This window comes from Oncorhynchus gorbuscha, linkage group LG16, assembly GCF_021184085.1.
Source record: "Oncorhynchus gorbuscha isolate QuinsamMale2020 ecotype Even-year linkage group LG16, OgorEven_v1.0, whole genome shotgun sequence".
Lineage (NCBI taxonomy): Eukaryota > Metazoa > Chordata > Actinopteri > Salmoniformes > Salmonidae > Oncorhynchus > Oncorhynchus gorbuscha.
In genome coordinates this window covers 98,878,162-98,905,240 of record NC_060188.1, presented here as the reverse complement: position 1 = coordinate 98,905,240, position 27,079 = coordinate 98,878,162, and the positions used below count along the sequence as shown (strand labels likewise).

Below are 27,079 nucleotides of genomic sequence, written 5' to 3'. Positions count from 1 at the left end.
GTTACATGACCAGAGATAATGTACTATTACATGACCAGAGATAATGGACGTTTACATGACCAGAGATAATACACCAGAGATAATACACGCAAGCAATTACCAGAGATAATGGACTATTACATGACCAGAGATAATGGACTATTACATGACCAAAGATAATGGACTATTACATGACCAGAGATAATGTACTATTACATGACCAGAGATAATGGACGTTTACATGACCAGAGATAATACACGCAAGCAATTACCAGAGATAATGGACTATTACATGACCAGAGATAATGGACTGTTACATGACAGAGATAATGGACGTTTACATGACCAGAGATAATACACGCAAGCAATTACCAGAGATAATGCACATTATTACATGACCAGAGATAATGCACATTATTACATGACCAGAGATAATGCACATTATTACATGACCAGAGATAATGGACTATTACATGACCAAAGATAATGGACTATTACATGACCAGAGATAATGTACTATTACATGACCAAAGATAATGTGCACTATTACATGACAATAGATAATGTGCACTATTACATGACCAGAGATAATACACACTATTACATGACCAGAGATAATGCACACTAATACATGGTCAGAGATAATGCACACTATTACATGACAAGAGATAATGTGCACTATTACATGACCAGATATAATGTGCACTATTACATGACCAGAGATAATACACACTATTACTACCCCAGGGATAATGTACAATTTTACAGGACCAGGGATATTGCACAGTATTACGGTCCCAGGGATAATGTACACTATTACAGGACCAGAGATAATATACACCATTAGTCCCAGAGATACTACACACTTTTACAGGATCAGAGATACTGTACACTATTACATGACCAGAGATAATGTACATTACCCCATTCCCAGGGATAACGCACACTATTACAGTACCAGAGATAATGTATAATATTACATTACCAGAGAAAATGTACACTATTACCTGATCATTGATAATACACACCATTACAGCCCCAGGGATAATGCACAATACTACATAGCCAGAGATAATGTATACTATTACATGACCAGAGATAATGTACACTATTACATGAATGGAGATAATGCACACTACTACATCTCCGTGGATAATGAACAATACTTCATAACCAGAGATCATGTATACTATTACATGACCAGAGATAACGTACACTTTTACAGAGTCAGATATAATGTATACTATAACAGGACCAGAGATAATTTACACGATTATAAGACCAGAGATTATGCACACTATTACAGGGTCAGATATAATGTGCACAATTACATGGTCAGAGATAATGTACACGATTACAGAACCAGAGATAACGTACACTATTACATGACTATTGAGCTTCTCAGCCAGTTTCCCCTCCAACCTCCCCCATCTTGGCGGTGTCCAAAATGTCACCCTATTCTCTATGGGCCCTGATCAAAAGTACACTGCAAGCATTGTAAATGTCATCTAGATGTTATTAAGATTTTATTAAGATAATGAACAAATACAATAAGAAGTGAGTTCACTGGTTTGAAGTTGATTTAGTTCACCCAGAGGCATGTTAAAGTCAGCATAATTATCTGTCAGGTGCAGTAAGAAAGTTGGTCTTGGTAAGACATCTCATTAAATTCAAATAACTTGAAATAAGATGATCTATTTTACCTCACTCGTATCAAGCGTTTTGTTTTGTTAAAATAAGCAAAATGATCTGCAAGAGCAGTAAAATCATTTGGCTTGTCAATGAGTTCTAATGGTAAGAGATACCTAGGACAGAAACATGTTCTGCAGTGTAGTGCACTATGTAGGGAACAGGGTGCCGTAGGGCTCTGGTCTAACTAGTGCACTATGTAGGGAACAGGGTGCCGTAGGGCTCTGGTCTAACTAGTGCACTATGTAGGGAACAGGGTGCCGTAGGGCTCTGGTCTAACTAGTGCACTATGTAGGGAACAGGGTGCCGTAGGGCTCTGGTCTAACTAGTGCACTATGTAGGGAACAGGGTGCCGTAGGGCTCTGGTCTAACTAGTGCACTATGTAGGGAACAGGGTGCCGTAGGGCTCTGGTCTAACTAGTGCACTATGTAGGGAACAGGGTGCCGTAGGGCTCTGGTCTAACTAGTGCACTATGTAGGGAACAGGGTGCCGTAGGGCTCTGGTCTAACTAGTGCACTATGTAGGGAACAGGGTGCCGTAGGGCTCTGGTCTAACTAGTGCACTATGTAGGGAACAGGGTGCCGTAGGGCTCTGGTCTAACTAGTGCACTATGTAGGGAACAGGGTGCCGTAGGGCTCTGGTCTAACTAGTGCACTATGTAGGGAACAGGGTGCCGTAGGGCTCTGGTCTAACTAGTGCACTATGTAGGGAACAGGGTGCCGTAGGGCTCTGGTCTAACTAGTGCACTATGTAGGGAACAGGGTGCCGTAGGGCTCTGGTCTAACTAGTGCACTATGTAGGGAACAGGGTGCCGTAGGGCTCTGGTCTAACTAGTGCACTATGTAGGGAACAGGGTGCCGTAGGGGGCTCTGGTCTAACTAGTGCACTATGTAGGGAACAGGGTGCCGTAGGGCTCTGGTCTAACTAGTGCACTATGTAGGGAACAGGGTGCCGTAGGGCTCTGGTCTAACTAGTGCACTATGTAGGGAACAGGGTGCCGTAGGGCTCTGGTCTAACTAGTGCACTATGTAGGGAACAGGGTGCCGTAGGGCTCTGGTCTAACTAGTGCACTATGTAGGGAACAGGGTGCCGTAGGGCTCTGGTCTAACTAGTGCACTCTGTATGGGAACAGGGTGCCGTAGGGCTCTGGTCTAACTAGTGCACTATGTAGGGAACAGGGTGCCGTAGGGCTCTGGTCTAACTAGTGCACTATGTAGGGAACAGGGTGCCGTAGGGCTCTGGTCTAACTAGTGCACTATGTAGGGAACAGGGTGCCGTAGGGCTCTGGTCTAACTAGTGCACTATGTAGGGAACAGGGTGCCGTAGGGCTCTGGTCTAACTAGTGCACTATGTAGGGAACAGGGTGCCGTAGGGCTCTGGTCTAACTAGTGCACTATGTAGGGAACAGGGTGCCGTAGGGCTCTGGTCTAACTAGTGCACTATGTAGGGAACAGGGTGCCGTAGGGCTCTGGTCTAACTAGTGCACTATGTAGGGAACAGGGTGCCGTAGGGCTCTGGTCTAACTAGTGCACTATGTAGGGAACAGGGTGCCGTAGGGCTCTGGTCTAACTAGTGCACTATGTAGGGAACAGGGTGCCGTAGGGCTCTGGTCTAACTAGTGCACTATGTAGGGAACAGGGTGCCGTAGGGCTCTGGTCTAACTAGTGCACTATGTAGGGAACAGGGTGCCGTAGGGCTCTGGTCTAACTAGTGCACTATGTAGGGAACAGGGTGCCGTAGGGCTCTGGTCTAACTAGTGCACTATGTAGGGAACAGGGCTCTGGTCTAACTAGTGCACTATGTAGGGAACAGGGTGCCGTAGGGCTCTGGTCTAACTAGTGCACTATGTAGGGAACAGGGTGCCGTAGGGCTCTGGTCTAACTAGTGCACTATGTAGGGAATAGGGTGACGTAGGGCTCTGGTCTAACTAGTGCACTATGTAGGGAACAGGGTGCCGTAGGGCTCTGGTCTAACTAGTGCACTATGTAGGGAATAGGGTGCCGTAGGGCTCTGGTCTAACTAGTGCACTATGTAGGGAACAGGGTGCCGTAGGGCTCTGGTCTAACTAGTGCACTATGTAGGGAACAGGGTGCCGTAGGGCTCTCGTCTAACTAGTGCACTATGTAGGGAACAGGGTGCCGTAGGGCTCTGGTCTAACTAGTGCACTATGTAGGGAACAGGATGCCGTAGGGCTCTGGTCTAACTAGTGCACTATGTAGGGAACAGGGTGCCGTAGGGCTCTGGTCTAACTAGTGCACTATGTAGGGAACAGGGTGCCGTAGGGCTCTGGTCTAACTAGTGCACTATGTAGGGAATAGGGTGACGTAGGGCTCTGGTCTAACTAGTGCACTATGTAGGGAACAGGGTGCCGTAGGGCTCTGGTCTAACTAGTGCACTATGTAGGGAATAGGGTGCCGTAGGGCTCTGGTCTAACTAGTGCACTATGTAGGGAACAGGATGCCGTAGGGCTCTGGTCTAACTAGTGCACTATGTAGGGAACAGGGTGCCGTAGGGCTCTGGTCTAACTAGTGCACTATGTAGGGAACAGGGTGCCGTAGGGCTCTGGTCTAACTAGTGCACTATGTAGGGAACAGGGTGCCGTAGGGCTCTGGTCTAACTAGTGCACTATGTAGGGAACAGGGTGCCGTAGGGCTCTGGTCTAACTAGTGCACTATGTAGGGAACAGGGTGCCGTAGGGCTCTGGTCTAACTAGTGCACTATGTAGGGAACAGGGTGCCGTAGGGCTCTGGTCTAACTAGTGCACTATGTAGGGAATAGGGTGCCGTAGGGCTCTGGTCTAACTAGTGCACTATGTAGGGAATAGGGTGCCGTAGGGCTCTGGTCTAACTAGTGCACTATGTAGGGAACAGGGTGCCGTAGGGCTCTGGTCTAACTAGTGCACTATGTAGGGAATAGGGTGCCATAGGGCTCTGGTCTAAAGTAGTGCACTATATAGGGAATAGGGTTCCATAGGCCTCTGGCCTAACTAGTGCACAATGTAGGGAATAGGGTGATTATTTGATCCACCTCTACGCAGACGACACCATTCTGTATACTTCTGGCCCTTCTTTGGACACTGTGTTAACAAACCTCCAGACGAGCTTCAATGCCATACAACTCTCCTTCCGTGGCCTCCAACTGCTCTTAAATACAAGTCAAACTAAATGCATGCTCTTCAACCGATCGTTGCCTGCACCTGCCCTCACGTCCAACATCACTACTCTGGAAGGTTCTGACTTAGAATACGTGGACAACTACAAATACCTAGTTGTCTGGTTAGACTATAAACTCTCCCTCCAGACCCACATCATACATCTCCAATCCAAAGTTAAATCTAGAATTGGCTTCCTATTTCGCAACAAAGCATCCTTCACTCATGCTGCCAAACATACCCTTGTAAAACTGACCATCCTACCAATCCTCGACTTTGGCGATGTCATTTACAAAATAGCCTCCAATACCCTACTCAACAAATTGGATGCAGTCTATCACAGTGCAATCCGTTTTGTCACCAAAGCCCCATATACTATCCACCATTGCGACCTGTACGCTCTCGTTGGCTGGCCCTCGCTTCATACTCGTCGCCAAACCCACTGGCTCCATGTCATCTACAAGACCCTGCTAGGTAAAGTCCCCCTTATCTCAGCTCGCTGGTCACCATAGCATCTCCCACCTGTAGCACACGCTCCAGCAGGTATATCTCTCTGGTCACCCCCAAAACCAATTCTTTCTTTGGCCGCCTCTCCTTCCAGTTCTCTGCTGCCAATGACTGGTACGAACTACAAAAATCTCTGAAAATGGAAACACTTATCTCCCTCACTAGCTTTAAGCACCAACTGTCAGAGCATCTTACAGATTACTGCACCTGTACATAGCCCACCTATAATTTAGCCCAAACAACTACCTCTTTCCCAACTGTATTTATTTATTTTGCTCCTTTGCACCCCATTATTTTTATTTCTACTTTGCACATTCTTCCACTGCAAAACTACCATTCCAGTGTTTTACTTGTTATATCGTATTTACTTTGCCACCATGGCCTTTTTTGCCTTTACCTCCCTTATCTCACCTCATTTGCTCACATCGTATATAGACTAGTTTATACTGTATTATTGACTGTATGTTTGTTTTACTCCATGTGTAACTGTGTTGTTGTATCTGTCGAACTGCTTTGCTTTATCTTGGCCAGGTCACAGTTGCAAATGAGAACTTGTTCTCAACTGGCCTACCTGGTTAAATAAAGGTGATCTGGCCTACCTGGTTAAATAAAGGTGATCTGGCCTACCTGGTTAAATAAAGGTGATCTGGCCTACCTGGTTAAATAAAGGTGATCTGGTCTACCTGGTTAAATAAAGGTGATCTGGCCTACCTGGTTAAATAAAGGTGATCTGGTCTACCTGGTTCAATAAAGGTGATCTGGCCTACCTGGTTAAATAAAGGTGATCTGGCCTACCTGGTTAAATAAAGGTGATCTGGTCTACCTGGTTAAATAAAGGTGATCTGGCCTACCTGGTTAAATAAAGGTGATCTGGCCTACCTGGCTAAATAAAGGTGATCTGGCCTACCTGGTTAAATAAAGGTGATCTGGTCTACCTGGTTAAATAAAGGTGATCTGGCCTACCTGGTTAAATAAAGGTGATCTGGTCTACCTGGTTAAATAAAGGTGATCTGGCCTACCTGGTTAAATAAAGGTGATCTGGCCTACCTGGTTAAATACAGGTGATCTGGTCTACCTGGTTAAATAAAGGTGATCTGGCCTACCTGGTTAAATAAAGGTGATCTGGCCTACCTGGTTAAATAAAGGTGATCTGGCCTACCTGGTTAAATAAAGGTGATCTGGTCTACCTGGTTAAATAAAGGTGATCTGGCCTACCTGGTTAAATAAAGGTGATCTGGCCTACCTGGCTAAATAAAGGTGATCTGGCCTACCTGGTTAAATAAAGGTGATCTGGTCTACCTGGTTAAATAAAGGTGATCTGGCCTACCTGGTTAAATAAAGGTGATCTGGTCTACCTGGTTAAATAAAGGTGATCTGGCCTACCTGGTTAAATAAAGGTGATCTGGCCTACCTGGTTAAATACAGGTGATCTGGTCTACCTGGTTAAATAAAGGTGATCTGGCCTACCTGGTTAAATAAAGGTGATCTGGCCTACCTTGTTAAATAAAGGTGATCTGGTCTACCTGGTTAAATAAAGGTGATCTGGCCTACCTGGTTAAATAAAGGTGATCTGGCCTACCTGGTTAAATAAAGGTGATCTGGCCTACCTGGTTAAATACAGGTGATCTGGTCTACCTGGTTAAATAAAGGTGATCTGGCCTACCTGGTTAAATAAAGGTGATCTGGCCTACAAATAAAGGTGATCTGGCCTACCTGGTTAAATAAAGGTGAAATAAACATGTAATCAAAATGAATTAAATACATTTGGGTATTAGAGATCACGTCAAGCAAAACCTGTATTTGTGTTGTTAGTAAAGATGGACTAATGACATTGATCTTCCTCATCTCTGTACAGTCGCTCTTCCTCCCTACTGTCTTCCTCTGCATCCTCTTTTCTCCTGCCTTCCAGGATATTCTCATCTCTCCTCTCTCCATCTCTCCTGTCTCCATCTCTCCTGTCTCTATCTCTCCTGTCTCCATCTCTCCTGTCTCCATCTCTCCTGTCTCCATCTCTCCTGTCTCCATCTCTCCTGTCTCCGTCTCTCCTCTCTCCATCTCTCCATCTCTCCTGTCTCTGTCTCTCCTCTCTCCATCTCTCCTGCCTTCCAGGATATTCCCATATCTCCTCTCTCCATATCTCCTCTCTCCATCTCTCCTGTCTCCGTCTCTCCTGTCTCCGTCTCTCCTGTCTCCGTCTCTCCTGTCTCCGTCTCTCCTGGCTCCGTCTCTCCTGTCTCCATCTCTCCATCTCTCCTGTCTCCGTCTCTCCTCTCTCCGTCTCTCCTCTCTCCGTCTCTCCTGTCTCCATCTCTCCTGTCTCCGTCTCTCCTGTCTCCATCTCTCCTGTCTCCGTCTCTCCTGTCTCCATCTCTCCTGTCTCCGTCTCTCCTGTCTCCATCTCTCCTGTCTCCGTCTCTCCTGTCTCCGTCTCTCCTGTCTCCATCTCTCCTCTCTCCATCTCTCCGTCTCTCCTGTCTCCATCTCTCCTGTCTCCATCTCTCCTGTCTCCATCTCTCCTGTCTCCGTCTCTCCTCTCTCCATCTCTCCGTCTCTCCTGTCTCCATCTCTCTTCTCTCCATCTCTCCTGTCTCCATCTCTCCTGTCTCCATCTCTCCTGTCTCCATCTCTCCTGCCTTCCAGGATATTCCCATATCTCCTCTCTCCATCTCTCCTGTCTCCATCTCTCCTGCCTTCCAGGATATTCCCATCTCTCCTGTCTCCATCTCTCCATCTCTCCTGTCTCCATCTCTCCTGTCTCCATCTCTCCTGTCTCCATCCATATCTCCTCTCTCCATCTCTCCTGCCTTCCAGGATATTCCCATCTCTCCTCTCTCCATCTCTCCTGTCTCCATCTCTCCTGTCTCCATCTCTCCTGTCTCCGTCTCTCCTGTCTCCATGTCTCCCTCTCTCCTGTCTCCATCTCTCCTGTCTCCATCTCTCCTGTCTCCATCTCTCCTGTCTCCATCTCTCTTCTCTCCATCTCTCCTGTCTCCATCTCTCCTGTCTCCATCTCTCCTGTCTCCATCTCTCCTGCCTTCCAGGATATTCCCATATCTCCTCTCTCCATCTCTCCTGTCTCCATCTCTCCTGCCTTCCAGGATATTCCCATCTCTCCTGTCTCCATCTCTCCTCTCTCCATCTCTCCTGTCTCCATCTCTCCTGTCTCCATCTCTCCTGTCTCCATCCATATCTCCTCTCTCCATCTCTCCTGCCTTCCAGGATATTCCCATCTCTCCTCTCTCCATCTCTCCTGTCTCCATCTCTCCTGTCTCCATCTCTCCTGTCTCCGTCTCTCCTGTCTCCATCTCTCCATCTCTCCTGTCTCCCTCTCTCCTGTCTCCATCTCTCCTGTCTCCATCTCTCCTGTCTCCATCTCTCCTGTCTCCACCTCTCCTGTCTCCACCTCTCCTGTCTCCATCTCTCCTGCCTTCCAGGATATTCCCATATCTCCTCTCTCCATCTCTCCTGTCTCCATCTCTCCTGACTCCGTCTCTCCTGTCTCCATCTCTCCATCTCTCCTGTCTCCCTCTCTCCTGTCTCCATCTCTCCTGTCTCCATCTCTCCTGTCTCCACCTCTCCTGTCTCCACCTCTCCTGTCTCCATCTCTCCTGCCTTCCAGGATATTCCCATATCTCCTCTCTCCATCTCTCCTGTCTCCATCTCTCCTGTCTCCATATCTCCTGCCTTCCAGGATATTCCCATATCTCCTGTCTCCATATCTCCTCTCTCCATCTCTCCTGTCTCCATCTCTCCTGTCTCCATCTCTCCTCTCTCCATATCTCCTCTCTCCGTCTCTCCTACCTTCCAGGATTTTCCCAACTCTTCTCCCAAAACATCACTCCCCATCTCTCTCCATCTGTTCCCTCTCCTCCACCTCTCTCCATCTGTTCCCTCTCCTCCACCTCTCTCCATCTGTTCCCTCTCCTCCACCTCTCCTCCTCCTCTCTCCATCTATTCCCTCTCCTCCACCTCTCCTCCACCTCTCTCCATCTGTTCCCTCTCCTCCACCTCTCTCCATCTGTTCCCTCTCCTCCACCTCTCTCCATCTGTTCCCTCTCCTCCAAGTCTCCTCCACCTCTCTCCATCTGTTCCCTCTCCTCCATCTCTCTCCATCTGTTCCCTCTCCTCCAAGTCTCCTCCACCTCTCTCCATCTGTTCCCTCTCCTCCATCTCTCTCCACCTGTTCCCTCTCCTCCATCTCTCTCCATCTGTTCCCTCTCCTCCAAGTCTCCTCCACCTCTCTCCATCTGTTCCCTCTCCTCCACCTCTCTCCATCTGTTCCCTCTCCTCCACCTCTCTCCATCTGTTCCCTCTCCTCCATCTCTCTCCATCTGTTCCCTCTCCTCCATCTCTCTCCATCTGTTCCCTCTCCTCCAAGTCTCCTCCATCTCTCTCCATCTGTTCCCTCTCCTCCAAGTCTCCTCCATCTCTCTCCATCTGTTCCCTCTCCTCCATCTCTCTCCATCTGTTCCCTCTCCTCCAAGTCTCCTCCATCTCTCTCCATCTGTTCCCTCTCCTCCACCTCTCTCCATCTGTTCCCTCTCCTCCAAGTCTCCTCCATCTCTCTCCATCTGTTCCCTCTCCTCCATCTCTCTCCATCTGTTCCCTCTCCTCCATCTCTCTCCATCTGTTCCCTCTCCTCCAAGTCTCCTCCATCTCTCTCCATCTGTTCCCTCTCCTCCATCTCTCTCCATCTGTTCCCTCTCCTCCAAGTCTCCTCCATCTCTCTCCATCTGTTCCCTCTCCTCCAAGTCTCCTCCATCTCTCTCCATCTGTTCCCTCTCCTCCATCTCTCTCCATCTGTTCCCTCTCCTCCATCTCTCTCCATCTGTTCCCTCTCCTCCATCTCTCTCCATCTGTTCCCTCTCCTCCACCTCTCTCCATCTGTTCCCTCTCCTCCACCTCTCTCCATCTGTTCCCTCTCCTCCACCTCTCTCCATCTGTTCCTCTCCTCCATCTCTCTCCATCTGTTCCCTCCTCCAAGTCTCCTCCATCTCTCTCCATCTGTTCCCTCTCCTCCACCTCTCCATCTGTTCCCTCTCCTCCATCTCTCTCCATCTGTTCCCTCTCCTCCATCTCTCTCCATCTGTTCCCTCTCCTCCAAGTCTCCTCCATCTCTCTCCATCTGTTCCCTCTCCTCCACCTCTCTCCATCTGTTCCCTCTCCTCCACCTCTCTCCATCTGTTCCCTCTCCTCCACCTCTCTCCATCTGTTCCCTCTCCTCCATCTCTCTCCATCTGTTCCCTCTCCTCCAAGTCTCCTCCATCTCTCTCCATCTGTTCCCTCTCCTCCACCTCTCTCCATCTGTTCCCTCTCCTCCATCTCTCTCCATCTGTTCCCTCTCCTCCATCTCTCTCCATCTGTTCCCTCTCCTCCAAGTCTCCTCCATCTCTCTCCATCTGTTCCCTCTCCTCCAAGTCTCCTCCACCTCTCTCCATCTGTTCCCTCTCCTCCACCTCTCTCCATCTGTTCCCTCTCCTCCACCTCTCTCCATCTGTTCCCTCTCCTCCATCTCTCTCCATCTGTTCCCTCTCCTCCATCTCTCTCCATCTGTTCCCTCTCCTCCAAGTCTCCTCCATCTCTCTCCATCTGTTCCCTCTCCTCCAAGTCTCCTCCATCTCTCTCCATCTGTTCCCTCTCCTCCATCTCTCTCCATCTGTTCCCTCTCCTCCAAGTCTCCTCCATCTCTCTCCATCTGTTCCCTCTCCTCCACCTCTCTCCATCTGTTCCCTCTCCTCCACCTCTCTCCATCTGTTCCCTCTCCTCCAAGTCTCCTCCATCTCTCTCCATCTGTTCCCTCTCCTCCATCTCTCTCCATCTGTTCCCTCTCCTCCATCTCTCTCCATCTGTTCCCTCTCCTCCAAGTCTCCTCCATCTCTCTCCATCTGTTCCCTCTCCTCCATCTCTCTCCATCTGTTCCCTCTCCTCCAAGTCTCCTCCATCTCTCTCCATCTGTTCCCTCTCCTCCAAGTCTCCTCCATCTCTCTCCATCTGTTCCCTCTCCTCCATCTCTCTCCATCTGTTCCCTCTCCTCCACCTCTCCTCCATCTCTCTCCATCTGTTCCCTCTCCTCCATCTCTCTCCATCTGTTCCCTCTCCTCCATCTCTCTCCATCTGTTCCCTCTCCTCCATCTCTCTCCATCTGTTCCCTCTCCTCCATCTCTCTCCATCTGTTCCCTCTCCTCCATCTCTCTCCATCTGTTCCCTCTCCTCCATCTCTCTCCATCTGTTCCCTCTCCTCCATCTCTCTCCATCTGTTCCCTCTCCTCCATCTCTCTCCATCTGTTCCCTCTCCTCCATCTCTCTCCATCTGTTCCCTCTCCTCCATCTCTCTCCATCTGTTCCCTCTCCTCCACCTCTCCTCCATCTCTCTCCATCTGTTCCCTCTCCTCCATCTCTCTCCATCTGTTCCCTCTCCTCCATCTCTCTCCATCTGTTCCCTCTCCTCCACCTCTCCTCCATCTCTCTCCATCTGTTCCCTCTCCTCCACCTCTCCTCCATCTCTCTCCATCTGTTCCCTCTCCTCCATCTCTCTCCATCTGTTCCCTCTCCTCCAAGTCTCCTCCATCTCTCTCCATCTGTTCCCTCTCCTCCAAGTCTCCTCCATCTCTCTCCATCTGTTCCCTCTCCTCCATCTCTCTCCATCTGTTCCCTCTCCTCCAAGTCTCCTCCATCTCTCTCCATCTGTTCCCTCTTCTCCATCTCTCTCCATCTGTTCCCTCTCCTCCAAGTCTCCTCCATCTCTCTCCATCTGTTCCCTCTCCTCCATCTCTCTCCATCTGTTCCCTCTCCTCCATCTCTCTCCATCTGTTCCCTCTCCTCCATCTCTCTCCATCTGTTCCCTCTCCTCCAAGTCTCCTCCATCTCTCTCCATCTGTTCCCTCTCCTCCACCTCTCTCCATCTGTTCCCTCTCCTCCAATTCTCCTCCACCTCTCTCCATCTGTTCCCTCTCCTCCACCTCTCTCCATCTGTTCCCTCTCCTCCACCTCTCTCCATCTGTTACCTCTCCTCCACCTCTCTCCATCTGTTCCCTCTCCTCCACCTCTCTCCATCTGTTCCCTCTCCTCCATCTCTCTCCATCTGTTCCCTCTCCTCCATCTCTCTCCATCTGTTCCCTCTCCTCCACCTCTCCTCCACCTCTCTCCATCTGTTCCCTCTCCTCCACCTCTCCTCCACCTCTCTCCATCTGTTCCCTCTCCTCCATCTCTCTCCATCTGTTCCCTCTCCTCCACCTCTCCTCCACCTCTCTCCATCTGTTCCCTCTCCTCCAGCTCTCCTCCACCTCTCCTCCACCTCTCTCAATGTGTTCCCTCTCCTCCACCTCTCCTCCAAGTCTCCTCCACCTCTCTCCATCTGTTCCCTCTCCTCCATCTCTCTCCATCTGTTCCCTCTCCTCCACCTCTCTCCATCTGTTCCCTCTCCTCCACCTCTCCTCCACCTCTCCTCCACCTCTCTCCATCTGTTCCCTCTCCTCCACCTCTCCTCCACCTCTCTCCATCTGTTCCCTCTCCTCCACCTCTCCTCCACCTCTCTCCATCTGTTCCCTCTCCTCCACCTCTCTCCATCTGTTCCCTCTCCTCCACCTCTCTCCATCTGTTCCCTCTCCTCCAACTCTCCTCCACCTCTCTCCATCTGTTCCCTCTCCTCCATCTCTCATCCACGTCTCCTCCACCTCTCATCCACCCCTCTCCATCTGTTCCCTCTCCTCCACCTCTCATCCACGTCTCCTCCAACTCTCATCCACCCCTCTCCATCTATTCCCTCTCCTCCACCTCTCCTCCACCTCTCTCCATCTGTTCCCTCTCCTCCACCTCTCATCCACGTCTCCTCCACCTCTCATCCACCCCTCTCCATCTATTCCCTCTCCTCCACCTCTCATCCACCTCTCCTCCACCTCTCTCCATCTGTTCCCTCTCCTCCATCTCTCTCCATCTGTTCCGTCTCCTCCACCTCTCCTCCACCTCTCTCCATCTGTCCCCTTTCCTCCACCTCTCCTCCTACTCTCCTCCACCCCTCTCCATCTGTTCCGTCTCCTCCACCTCTCCTCCACCTCTCTCCATCTGTCCCCTTTCCTCCACCTCTCCTCCACCTCTCTCCATCTGTTCCCTCTCCTCCACCTCTCCTCCACCTCTCTCCATCTGTTCCCTTTCCACCTTTCTCGAAAACAAATCTAATTTTGATAAACTCTCATATCTACTGGGTGAAATACCACAGTGTTCCATCACAGCAGCAAGATTTGTGACCTGTTGCCACAAGAAAAGGGCAACCAGTGAAGAACAAACCCCTTTTCAAATACAACCCATATGTATGTTTATTTATTTCCCTTCTGTAGTATTTGCACATCGTTACAACACTGCATATAGACATAATATGACATTTGAAATGTCTTTATTTTTTGGGAACTTTTGTGAGTGTAATTTTCACTATCATACAGGGGGTTAATTCAGGAAGATGAGGGAGGAATGGAGAGAGATATTTACGTTTATTGGGATGAATCTTGTCCTGGAGGCAGATCGGAGCTGTTTCCGCTAGATGGACCAACCGCAAAGTCATGATTGGCTATAGTATATTATGAAAAAAACATGGAAACCAAACCATTGCTTGTTGGTCTCATTTTAAGGTGGTCCTTCTGTAGCTCAGTTGGTAGAGCATGGCGCTTGTAACGCCAGGGTAGTGGGTTTGATCCCCGGGACCACCCATACGTAGAATGTATGCACACATGACTGTAAGTCGCTTTGGATAAAAGCGTCTGCTAAATGGCATATATTATTATTATTATATTATTAAGGTTAGGTTTCAAATCTGATTTGAAGATTGTGGGGCTTGGCCAGCTACTGACCACATGTTCAATGGATTCAATTGAGAGTCAGGGCATGTTCTGTAGCAGACAGAGGACATCATCTCCATAGAAATAGAATCTCGTTGTAGTTCTCTGATAACCTCATCATGCTCTCTCCTCTTTCCACTTAAACAGAGAGGAACACTGTAGCAATCAAAATGCAAAGATCTTTTAACCTTGGAATTTGAATGCATCTTCTTACTTTAAAACATGAGCTTTTTGAGAAGAGTGGAATCAATAACTCACTGAATCTTTACAGATGCCTTAATGTGATCATTCTGTTGTCGCATGAATGTTCCTGAACAACAGGAGTTGTAGTGTATTCAAGGTGTATGTTTCACTTTAAATGTCTGTCTGTCTGTCTGTCTGTCTGTCTGTCTGTCTGTCTGTCTGTCTGTCTGTCTGTCTGTCTGTCTGTCTGTCTGTCTGTCTGTCTGTCTGTCTGTCTGTCTGTCTGTCTGTCTGTCTGTCTGTCTGTCTGTCTGTCTGTCTGTCTGTCTGTCTGTCTGTCTGTCTGTCTGTCTGTCTGTCTGTCTGTCTGTCTGTCTGTCTGTCTGTCTGTCTGTCTGTCTGTCTGTGTGTGTGTGTAAGAGTAGCGACACTACAGCCCCAATTGTCTACCAGCTCTGCTATCTACAGCCCTAATAGTCTACCAGCTCTGCTATCTACAGCCCCAGTAGTCTACCAGCTCTGCTATCTACAGCCCCAGTAGTCTACCAGCTCTGCTATTTACAGCCCTAATAGTCTACCAGCTCTGCTATCTACAGCCCTAATAGTCTACCAGCTCTGCTATCTACAGCCCCAATAGTCTACCAGCTCTGCTATCTACAGCCCCAATAGTCTACCAGCTCTGCTATCTACAGCCCCAGTAGTCTACCAGCTCTGCTATCTACAGCCCCAATAGTCTACCAGCTCTGCTATCATGTCCCTGTATTTAGCTCTATCCATCATTCCTTCAATTTTGACCAAATCAAAATCAAATCAAATCAAATTTTATTTGTCACATACACATGGTTAGCAGATGTTAATGCGAGTGTAGCGAAATGCTTGTGCTTCTAGGTCCGACAATGCAGTGATAACCAACAAGTAATCTAACTAACAATTCCATAACTACTGTCTTATACACAGTGTAAGGGGATAAGGAATATGTACATAAGGATATATGAATGAGTGATGGTACAGAGCAGCATACAGTAGATGGTATCGAGTACAGTATATACATATGAGATGAGTATGTAGACAAAGTAAACAAAGTGGCATAGTTAAAGTGGCTAATGATACATGTATTACATAAGGATGCAGTCGATGATGTAGAGTACAGTATATACATATGCATATGAGATGAATAATGTAGGGTAAGTAACATTATATAAGGTAGCATTGTTTAAAGTGGCTAGTGATATATTTACATCATTTCCCATCAATTCCCATTATTAAAGTGGCTGGAGTTGGGTCAGTGTCAATGACAGTGTGTTGACAGCAGCCACTCAATGTTAGTGGTGGCTGTTTAACAGTCTGATGGCCTTGAGATAGAAGCTGTTTTTCAGTCTCTCGGTCCCAGCTTTGATGCACCTGTACTGACCTCGCCTTCTGGATGATAGCGGGGTGAACAGGCAGTGGCTCGGGTGGTTGATGTCCTTGATGATCTTTATGGCCTTCCTGTAACATCGGGTGGTGTAGGTGTCCTGGAGGGCAGGTAGTTTGCCCCCGGTGATGCGTTGTGCAGACCTCACTACCCTCTGGAGAGCCTTATGGTTGAGGGCGGAGCAGTTGCCGTACTAGGCGGTGATACAGCCCGCCAGGATGCTCTCGATTGTGCATCTGTAGAAGTTTGTGAGTGCTTTTGGTGACAAGCCGAATTTCTTCAGCCTCCTGAGGTTGAAGAGGCGCTGCTGCGCCTTCTTCACAACGCTGTCAGTGTGAGTGGACCAATTCAGTTTGTCTGTGATGTGTATGCCGAGGAACTTAAAACTAGGGTTAGGGTTAGGGTTAGGTTAGGGCCCTCACCTCCTCCCTGTAGGCCGTCTCGTCTTTGTTGGTAATCAAGCCTACCACTGTTGTGTCGTCCGCAAACTTGATGATTGAGTTGGAGGCGTGCGTGGCCACGCAGTCGTGGGTGAACAGGGAGTACAGGAGAGGGCTCAGAACGCACCCTTGTGGGGCCTCCGTGTTGAGGATCAGCGGGGAGGAGATGTTGTTGCCTACCCTCACCACCTGGGGGCGGCCCGTCAGGAAGTCCAGTACCCAGTTGCACAGGGTGGGGTCGAGACCCAGGGTCTCGAGCTTGATGACGAGCTTGGAGGGTACTATGGTGTTGAATGCCGAGCTGTAGTCGATGAACAGCATTCTCACATAGGTATTCCTCTTGTCCAGGTGGGTTAGGGCAGTGTGCAGTGTGGTTGAGATTGCATCGTCTGTGGACCTATTTGGGCGGTAAGCAAATTGGAGTGGGTCTAGTGTGTCAGGTAGGGTGGAGGTGATATGGTCCTTGACTAGTCTCTCAAAGCGCTTCATGATGACGGAAGTGAGTGCTACGGGGCGGTAGTCGTTTAGCTCAGTTACCTTGGGAACAGGAACAATGGTGGCCCTGAGTGCTACGGGGCGGTAGTCGTTTAGCTCAGTTACCTTGGGAACAGGAACAATGGTGGCAGGAACAATGAAAAACATCCTTCACTGTGTGGATGGTGTTCTCGGGGTGATGAGAGGTGTTGGGTTTGCTTCAGACATAGTGTTTTCCGTGAAGGAAACCAGAGTACCTTCTACCATATGTTTGGGGAGTCTCCCACATGTATTTTGGCGAACACCTAATGTGTTTGCTTATTTTTTTATTTAATTAAGCATTGGTTTTTCTCTGGCCACTCTTCCGTAAAGCCCAGCGCTGTGGAGTGTACAGCTTAAAGTGGTCCTATGGACAGATACTCCAATCTCCACTGTGGAGCTTTACAGCTCCTTCAGGGTTATCTTTGGTCTCTTTGTTGCCCTCCTTGCCTGGTCCGTGAGTTTTGGTGGGTGGCCCTCTCTTTGCAGGTTTGTTGTGGTGCCATATTCTTTCAAAAAAAAAGATGAATCTAATGATGCTCCGTGGGATGTTCAATGTTTCTGATATTGTTTTATAATCCAACCCTGATCTGTACTTCTCCCCCACTTTGTCCCTGACCTGTTTGGAGAGCTCCTTGGTCTTCATGGTGACACTTGCTTGGTGGTGCCCCTTACTTAGTGGTGTTGCAGACTCTGGGGCCTTTCAGAACACACACATAAATATATATATATACACTGTATATACTGAGATTTGAGGAAAAATCTAACACAACACATCGCAGGGTGAAACCCTGTGTATTTTCAAGGAAGTGGCAGCATCATGTTATCATGTCTATAACTGGGGACTTGGTCCAGATTGAAATAAATCGAATATATATTATTATATTATATCATAATTATTATTATATAATTAGTTTTATATGATATTATTAATATGATATTATTATTATATGCTTATTATATTATATTAATATTATTATTTATTAATTATTATTATTATTTATTATATTATTATTTTTATATTATTATTAGATTGTTATGATATTTTATTATTATTATGTATTAATTATTATTATATTATTATTATTATTATATTATGTTATTATATTATTATTATGTATTAATTATTATTATTATATTATGTTATTATATTATTATTATGTATTAATTATTATTATTATTATTATATTATGTTATTATATTATTACTATTATTTATTAATTATTATATACATTTTTTATATTGGTATTATATTATTATGTCATTATATTATTATTATATGATATTATTATTATGATATTATTATTATATTTTTATGATATTCTATTATTAGCATTATTTTATTAATATTATATTATATATTATTATTATATTATATTATTAATATTATATTATTATTATATTATATTATTAATATTATATTATTATTATATTATATTATTATTATTATATTATTATTATTAGATTATATTATTATATCATTATTATTTTATTATTATTATTCTATTATTATTATTATTATTATATAAATATGAAAGAAGCAAAGCCAATGTAAAAACTTAGAGGAAAACGTGCCTCAGTCCACTGAACCCACATTCAATAATACTATAGGATACTAATGCTATAAATACTGTACTATTCACTGAACCCACATTCAATAATACTATAGGATACTAATGCTATAAATACTGTACTATTCACTGAACCCACATTCAATAATACTATAGGATACTAATGCTATAAATACTGTACTATTCACTGAACCCACATTCAATAATACTATAGGATACTAATGCTATAAATACTGTACTATTCACTGAAGCTTTTTTGCTGACTATATTGTAGTATTTACTGCAGTGTTTTTGAAGTATGTTGTGTGAAAACCCCAGCAGCTTTGCTGTTCTTGACTCAAACCGGTGCGCCTGATACCAACTACCAAACCCTGTTCAAAGGCACTTAAAGATTTTCCATTCACCCTTAATGGCTCACGTACACAATCGATGTCTCAATAGTCTCAAGACTTAACTATCCTTCTTTAACCATTTACTGCAGTGGGCTAAATCAGGAACACAGAACGGTTCCTGGTAGTTTTAAACACATCTACATGGAAACAAGGGTATCCACCTCACACACATGGTTATGGGCTTAAATAAAGAAGACCCCTGCACCATGTCAGATATATAGAGTTGAAATGTATTACATTTTGAGTTTGCATCCCAATATTTGCATCCCAATACCAATGGGAAGGCTTTTTAAATCATTACACCAATGGGAATGCTTTTTAAATCATTACACCAATGGGAAGGCTTTTTGAATCATTACACCAATGGCAAGGCTTTTTGAATCATTACACCAATGGGAAGGCTTTTTGAATCATTTACACCAATGGGAAGTTTTTTTGAATCAATACACCAATGGGAAGGCTTTTTGAATCATTACACCAATGGGAAGGCTTTTTAAATCATTACACCAATGGGAAGGCTTTTTGAATCATTTACACCAATGGGAAGTTTTTTTAAATCATTACACCAATGGGAATGCTTTTTAAATCATTACACCAATGGGAAGGCTTTTTGAATCATTTACACCAATGGGAAGTTTTTTTGAATCATTACACCAATGGGAAGGCTTTTTGAATCATTACACCAATGGGAAGGCTTTTTAAATCATTACACCAATGGGAAGGCTTTTTGAATCATTTACACCAATGGGAAGTTTTTTTGAATCATTACACCAATGGGAATGCTTTTTAAATCATTACACCAATGGGAAGGCTTTTTGAATCATTACACCAATGGGAAGGCTTTTTAAATCATTCCACCAATGGGAAGGCTTTTTAAATCATTACACCAATGGGAAGGCTTTTTAAATCATTACACCAATGGGAAGGCTTTTTAAATCATTACACCAATGGGAAGGCTTTTTAAATCATTACACCAATGGGAAGGCTTTTTAAATCATTCCACCAATGGGAAGGCTTTTGGTCATTGACTACCCAGTCTCTTCCCCTTCACCTGGAATGAATAAAAATCCCTTTTTAGAGTCAAATGTAAAGTAGCAAATGTGAAAACTCTGCAAGGGGTGTGAAGACTTTCACTAGGCCATGTACTTGAACCAAGATAGCATCTATAACAGAACATCCTAATTAGCATCTATAACAGAACATCCTAATTAGCATCTATAACAGAACATCCTAATTAGCATCTATAACAGAACATCCTAATTAGCATCTATAACAGAACATCTTAATTAGCATATATAACAGAACATCCTAATTAGCATCTATAACAGAACATCCTAATTAGCATCTATAATAGAACATCCTAATTAGCATCTATAACAGAACATCCTAATTAGCATCTATAATAGAACATCCTAATTAGCATCTATAATAGAACACCATAATTAGCATCTATAATATAACATCCTAATTCTAAGATCTTAAAATGGCTGATGTGACTAGATGTCTCTGAAGGTTACCCATTTATATGAGGGCCTGGTCTAAACAAGTGCACTATATAAGGGATAGGTTGTTATTTGGGATGTCTTTCATCATTTCCTCCTAGGGCCCATAAGATTTTTGGAAAACAGAGACACTTAAAGATGACTTTAAGATAATGACATGAGGGCAGACACAGATCGATAATCTCTTTTTAAACCCTTGGAACATAAAGCTCTGTGGTGGGGGGCTTGTCCAGGGGAGGGTAGTGATGCTTGGGGGGGATTTTCCAGGGGAGGGTAGTGATCTATGGGCAGGGCTTGTCCAGGGAGGGTCTATGATGAACTGGGGGGCCTTGTCCAGGGATCTGATAATTGGGGACCTTGTCCAGGGAGGGTTGTGATGCTAACGGGCTTGTCCAGGGGATCTTAAAATGCTGGGGTGACCAGATGTGATGCTGGAGGGCCTTGTCCAGGGGAGGGTTTGTACTGGGGGACCTTGTCCAGGGGAGGGTTGTGCACTGGGGGACCTTGTCCAGGGGAGGGTTGTGTACTGGGGGACCTTGTCCAGGGGATTGTGATTCTGGGGGGCCTTGTCCAGGGATTTTTGTGATGCTGGGGGGCCTTGTAAAGGGACTTTGATGTACTGGGGACCTTGTCCAGGGGAGGGTTGTGATACTTTTGGGGGCCTTGAACCAGGGAGGGTTGTGGTGGGGGACCTTGTCCAGGGGAGGGTTGTGATACTGGGGGACCTTTTCCAGGGGAGGGTTGTGATGCTGGGGGCCTTGTCCAGGGGAGGGTTGTGATGCTGGGGGCCTTGTCCAGGGGAGGGTAGTGATGCTTGGGGACCTTGTCCAGGGGAGGGTTGTGATGCTGGGGGCGGGCTTGTCCAGGGGAGGGTTGTGATGCTGGGGGGCCTTGTCCAGGGGAGGGTTGTGATGCTGGAGGGCCTTGTCCAGGGGAGGGTTGTGTACTGGGGGACCTTGTCCAGGGGAGGGTTGTGTACTGGGGGACCTTGTCCAGGGAGGGTTGTGTACTGGGGGACCTTGTCCAGGGAGGGTTGTGATTCTGGGGGCCTTGTCCAGGGGAGGGTTGTGATGCTGGGGGCCTTGTCCAGGGAGGGTTGTGTACTGGGGGACCTTGTCCAGGGGAGGGTTGTGATGCTGGGGGCCTTGTCCAGGGGAGGGTTGTGTACTGGGGGACCTTGTCCAGGGGAGGGTTGTGTACTGGGGGACCTTGTCCAGGGGAGGGTTGTGATGCTGGGAGGCCTTGTCCAGGGGAGGGTTGTGATGCTGGGGGGCCTTGTCCAGGGGAGGGTTGTGTACTGGGGGACCTTGTCCAGGGGAGGGTTGTGATGCTGGGGGGCCTTGTCCAGGGGAGGGTTGTGTACTGGGGGACCTTGTCCAGGGGAGGGTTGTGATGCTGGGCTTTGGTAGGCTGGGTTATTTGCTGGGCTTTGGTAGGCTGGGCTATTTGCTGGGCTTTGGTAGGCTGGGCTATTTGCTGGGCTTTGGTAGGCTGGGCTATTTGCTGGGCTTTGGTAGGCTGGGCTATTTGCTGGGCTTTGGTAGGCTGGGCTATTTGCTGGGTTGTGTAGCCTGCTGGAGGGGAGTGTAGGCAGGTGCTCATAATCTCTGTTCAACCCACCACTTCCCTGCCGCTGCCCTTAGACCAGTACACTAGCTGCTTATTGGGGACATTGATGTATGAAGTGAGAGTTGCAGACAGTATTCCCTTTCCCTAAACCTGTTATAATCTGCTTTCGGCAGAGGCTGGGGACATCAATGTCAGTCAGTCAGGGGTGCAGGGGCTGGGGTGAAGAGTGTCACTCCTCTTCAGGGGGAAAGAGGGGTTCAGAGTTGGAGGAGGGGTTACGAAGGGTGCTGTCTGATTGTCTGGAATCTCTCGGATATTGTCTGATTTTGTCGGATATTGTCGGATATTGTCGGATATTGTCTGATAAGGGGTAGAGGGGTAGAGGGATGATGAGGGGTGGAGATGTAGAGAGAGGGAGGATGAGGGGTAGAGGGATGATGAGGGGTGGAAGTGTAGAGAGAGGGATGATGAGGGGTAAAGGGGTAGAGAGAGGGATGATGAGGGGTAGAGGGGTAGCAAGAGGGATAATGAGGGGTAGAGGGATGATGAGGGGTAGAGGGGTAGAGAGAGGGATGCTGAGGGGTAGAGGGATGATGAGGGGTAGAGGGGTAGAGAGAGGGATGATGAGGGGTAGAGGGGTAGAGAGAGGGATGATGAGGGGTAGAGAGAGGGGTGATGAGGGGTAGAGGGATGATGAGGAGTGGAGGTGTAGAGAGAGGGATGATGAGGGATAGAGGGATGATGAGGGGTAGAGGTGTAGAGAGAGGGATGATGAGGGGTAGAGGGATGATGAGGAGTAGAGGTGTAGAGAGAGGGATGATGAGGGGTGGAGGTGTAGAGAGAGGGATGATGAGGGGTAGCGGGATGATGAGGGGTAGAGGGATGATGAGGGGTAGAGGTGTAGAGAGAGGGATGATGAGGGGTAGAGGGGTAGAGAGAGGGATGATGAGGGGTAGAGGGATGATGAGGAGTAGAGTTGTAGAGAGAGGGATGATGAGGGGTGGAGGTGTAGAGAGACGGATGATGAGGGGCAGAGGTGTAGAGAGAGGGATGATGAGGGGTAGAGGGGTAGAGAGAGGGATGCTGAGGGGTAGAGGGATGATGAGGGGTAGAGGGGTAGAGAGAGGGATGATGAGGGGTAGAGGGGTAGAGAGAGGGATGATGAGGGGTAGAGAGAGGGGTGATGAGGGGTAGAGGGATGATGAGGAGTGGAGGTGTAGAGAGAGGGATGATGAGGGATAGAGGGATGATGAGGGGTAGAGGTGTAGAGAGAGGGATGATGAGGGGTAGAGGGATGATGAGGAGTAGAGGTGTAGAGAGAGGGATGATGAGGGGTGGAGGTGTAGAGAGACGGATGATGAGGGGCAGAGGTGTAGAGAGAGGGATGATGAGGGGTAGCGGGATGATGAGGGGTAGAGGGATGATGAGTGGTAGAGGTGTAGAGAGAGGGATGATGAGGGGTAGAGGGGTAGAGGTGAGAGAGGGATGATGAGGGGTAGAGATGTAGAGAGAGGGATGGTGAGGGGTAGAGGGATGATGAGGGTGAAGGTGTAGAGAGAGGGATGATGAGGTGTAGAGAGAGGGATGATGAGGGGTAGCAAGATGATGAGGGGTAGAGGTGTAGAGAGAGGGTTGATGAGGGGTAGAAATGTAGAGAGAGGTATGGTGAGGGTTAGAGGGATGATGAGGGGTAGAGGGATGATGAGGGGTAGAGGTGTAGAGAGAGGGATGATGAGGGGTGGAGGTGTAGAGAGAGGGATGATGAGGGGTAGAGGGATGATGAGGGGTAGAGGGATGATGAGGGTTAGAGGGATGATGAGGGGTAGAGGGATGATGAGGGTTAGAGGGATGATGAGGGGTAGAGGGGTAGAGAAAGGGATGAAGAGGGGTAGAGCTTATTTGGGAGCAGAGTGGATGGTAGCAGCTCTTAACAGAGTGGATGGTATAGCAGCTCTTAACAGAGTGGATGATAGCAGCTCTTAACAGAGTGGATGGTAGCAGTTTGGAACAGAGTGGATGATAAGCAGCTCTTAACAGAGTGGATGGTAGCAGCTCTTAACAGAGTGGATGGTAAGCAGCTCTTAACAGAGTGGATGGTAGCAGCTCTTAACAGAGTGGATGGTAGCAGATTGGAACAGAGTGGATGTTAGCAGCTCTTAACAGAGTGGATGGTAAGCAGCTCTTAACAGAGTGGATGGTAGCAGCTCTTAACAGAGTGGATGATAAGCAGCTCTTAACAGAGTGGATGGTAGCAGATTTGATGGTAGCAGCTCTTAACAGAGTGGATGGTAGCAGCTCTTAACAGAGTGGATGGTAGCAGATTTGATGGTAGCAGCTCTTAACAGAGTGGATGGTAGCAGCTCTTAACAGAGTGGATGGTAGCAGATTGGAACAGAGTGGATGATAGCAGCTCTTAACAGAGGGGATGGTAGCAGCTCTTAACAGAGTGGATGGTAAGAGAGTGGATGGTAGCAGCTCTTAACAGAGTGGATGGTAGCAGCTCTTAACATAGTGGATGGTAGCAGCTCTTAACAGAGTGGATGGTAGCAGCTCTTAACATAGTGGATGGTAGCAGATTGGAACAGAGTGGATGGTAGCAGCTCTTAACAGAGTGGATGGTAGCAGCTCTTAACAGAGTGGATGGTAGCAGCTCTTAACAGAGTGGATGGTAGCAGTTTGGAACAGAGTGGATGGTAGCAGATCTTAACAGAGTGGATGGTAGCAGATTGGAACAGAGTGGATGGTAGCAGATCTTAACAGAGTGGATGGTAGCAGCTCTTAAGCTCCTACCTGGCACGCAGGCGTCCCATCTAGAGCTCTGGAAATGCAAATGCGCTACGCTAAATGCTAATAGTATTAGTTAAAACTCAAACGTTCATTAAAATACACATGCAGGGTATTGAATTAAAGCTACACTCGTTGTGAATCCAGGCAACAAGTCAGATTTTTAAAATGCTTTTCGGCGAAAGCATGAGAAGATATTATCTGATAGCATGTAACACCACAAAAGACCCGCAGGGGACGTAAACAAAATAATTAGCATATTCGGCGCTACACAAACCGCACAATAAAATATAAAACATTCATTACCTTTGACCATCTTCTTTGTTGGCACTCCTAGATGTCCCATAATCACTATTGGGTCTTTTTTTTTAATTAAATCGGTCCATATATAGCCTAGATATCGTTCTATGAAGACTGTGTGATAAACTTAAAAAAATAGCGTTTCATAACGTAACGTCATTTTTTTAAATTCAAAAAGTCGACGATAAACTTTCACAAAACACTTCGAAATACTTTTGTAATGCAACTTTAGGTATTAGTACACGTTAATAAGCGATAAAATTCATCAGGAGGCGATGTAAATTATATAGGTGTCGTCTGGAAAAAAACATGGCCGGAGAGAGCTCGAACAAAACATCCGGTCGGAGACCGGAGGGAAGGAGTTCCCTTGAACCGGTTAGACCAAGAATCAAAGCTGAATCAAATGACAAGACTCTAGACAACGTGTGGTAGCTGTAGGCGCTGAAACCTCGGTCTCATGTAATTCGGTTCACTTTGAACAATTCCTGGAAGTAAGCGCAAGGATATTTATTTCCATTTTCAGTGATCAGGTTTTCCTGCGCTATTCGATGAAACTCACGCTCTGGTATAGTCACAGCCGTGATGTAACCAGTTTTATAAACATCTGAGTGTTTTCTATCCACACATACTAATCATATGCATATATTATATTCCTGGCATTAGTAGCAGGGCGCTGAAATGTTGCGCGATTTTTAACAGAATGTTCGAAAAATTAGGGGGTAGAAGGAAGAGGTTAACAGAGTGGATGGTAGCAGATCTTAACAGAGTGGATGGTAGCAGATCTTAACAGAGTGGATGGTAGCAGATTGGAACAGAGTGGATGATAGCAGTTTGGAACAGAGTGGATGGTAGAACAGAATGGATGGTAGCAGCTCTTAACAGAATGGATGGTAGCAGTTTGGAACAGAGTGGATGATAGCAGTTTGGAACAGAGTGGATGGGAGCATCTTGGAACAGAGTGCTGAGAGTAGAGGAGGCCGTAGCAAGGTGTATTAGGGTAGCAGCTTGGAACAGGAAGGATGGTAGCAAGGCATATCAGGGTAGCGGGCAGTAATTGATTGTTTGGCTAATAAGTAATGATGAGGTTGGGGATTTTGGGAATATAATTCTAATGACTCTGTCAGGACTCTGATGAGAGAGTAACCTCTAGGAGCCCCACACAAATCTGGATCTGATAAATTCATATGCCACTGAGCACAGATGTCAATTCAACGTCTATTCCAAGGTGCTTCAACATAATTGCATTGATGTTGAAAAAACACTGATTGAATTCATGTGTGCCCAGTGGGTCTATACTGCGCTACACAGCACCGGAGCTACCTAAACTCTACCTAACTACCTATACTCTAACTAAACAACATACAGTATATACTTCCCTAAACTACCTATTCTACCTAAACTACCTATACTATACCTATACTCTAACTAAACTATCTATACTACCTAAACTATGTACACACTACCTAAACTACCTATACACTACATAAACTACCTATACTATACCTAAACTACCTATACTCTACCTAAACTACCTATACTATACCTGTACTCTACCTAAACTACCTATACACTACCTAAACTACCTATACTTTTCCTGTACTCTACCTAAACTACCTATACTATACCTGTACTCTACCTAAACTACCTATATTATACCTGTACTCTACCTAAACTACCTATACATTACATAAACTACCTATACTTTATATACAGTTGAAGACGGAAGTTTACATACACTTAGTTTGGAGTCATTAAAACTAGTTTTTCAACCACTCTTGATAACATACTATAGGTATAGTTTTGGCAAGTCGGAGCAATTTCCAAACGCCTGAAGGTACCACGTTCATCTGTACAAACAATAGTATGCAAGTATAAACACCATGGGACCACACAGCTGTAATACCCGCTCAGGATAGAGACGCATTCTGTCTCCTAGAGATGAACGTACTTTGGTTTGAAAAGTGCAAATGAATCCCAAAACAACAGCAAAGGATCTTGTGAAAATACTGGAGAAAACAGGTACAAAAGTATCTATATCCATAGTAAAACGAGTACTATATTGACATAACCTGAAAGGCTGCTTAGCAAGGAAGAGGCCACTGCTCCAAAACTGCCATAAAAAAAGCCAGACTACGGTTTGCAACTACACATGGGGACAAAGATTGTACTTTTTGGAGAAATGTCCTCTGATCTGATGAAACCAAAATAGAACTGTTTGGACATAATGACCAAAAAGGGGGAGGCTTGCAAGCCGAA

The 27,079-nt window shown here is 46.5% G+C and overlaps 2 protein-coding genes across 2 annotated transcripts in view; one reads left to right on the top strand and one right to left on the bottom strand.

Moving 5' to 3' along the window:
• LOC124000170 (ciliary neurotrophic factor receptor subunit alpha-like) overlaps positions 1-27,079 on the top strand; it is a 558,871-nt gene that overhangs the window by 144,624 nt on the left and 387,168 nt on the right. The window lies entirely within an intron of this gene.
• LOC123999874 (repetitive proline-rich cell wall protein 2-like) lies at positions 20,452-21,772 on the bottom strand. The gene is made up of 2 exons (XM_046305880.1): positions 21,542-21,772; positions 20,452-21,435 (listed from the first exon to the last, which is right to left on the bottom strand). Exons 1-2 carry the CDS (start codon positions 21,770-21,772, stop codon positions 20,452-20,454), a joined length of 1,215 nt encoding a protein of 404 aa, XP_046161836.1.

Bases quoted from the DNA above. Each gene is read 5' to 3' on its own strand.
- LOC123999874 (XM_046305880.1), bottom strand. From the start codon at position 21,772: ATGAGCACCTGCCTACACTCCCCTCCAGCAGGCTACACAACCCAGCAA. The intron at 21,436-21,541 runs GTCCCCCAGTAC...AAGGCCCCCCAG, and splicing joins ACAACCCTCCCCTGGACAAG to CATCACAACCCTCCCCTGGA.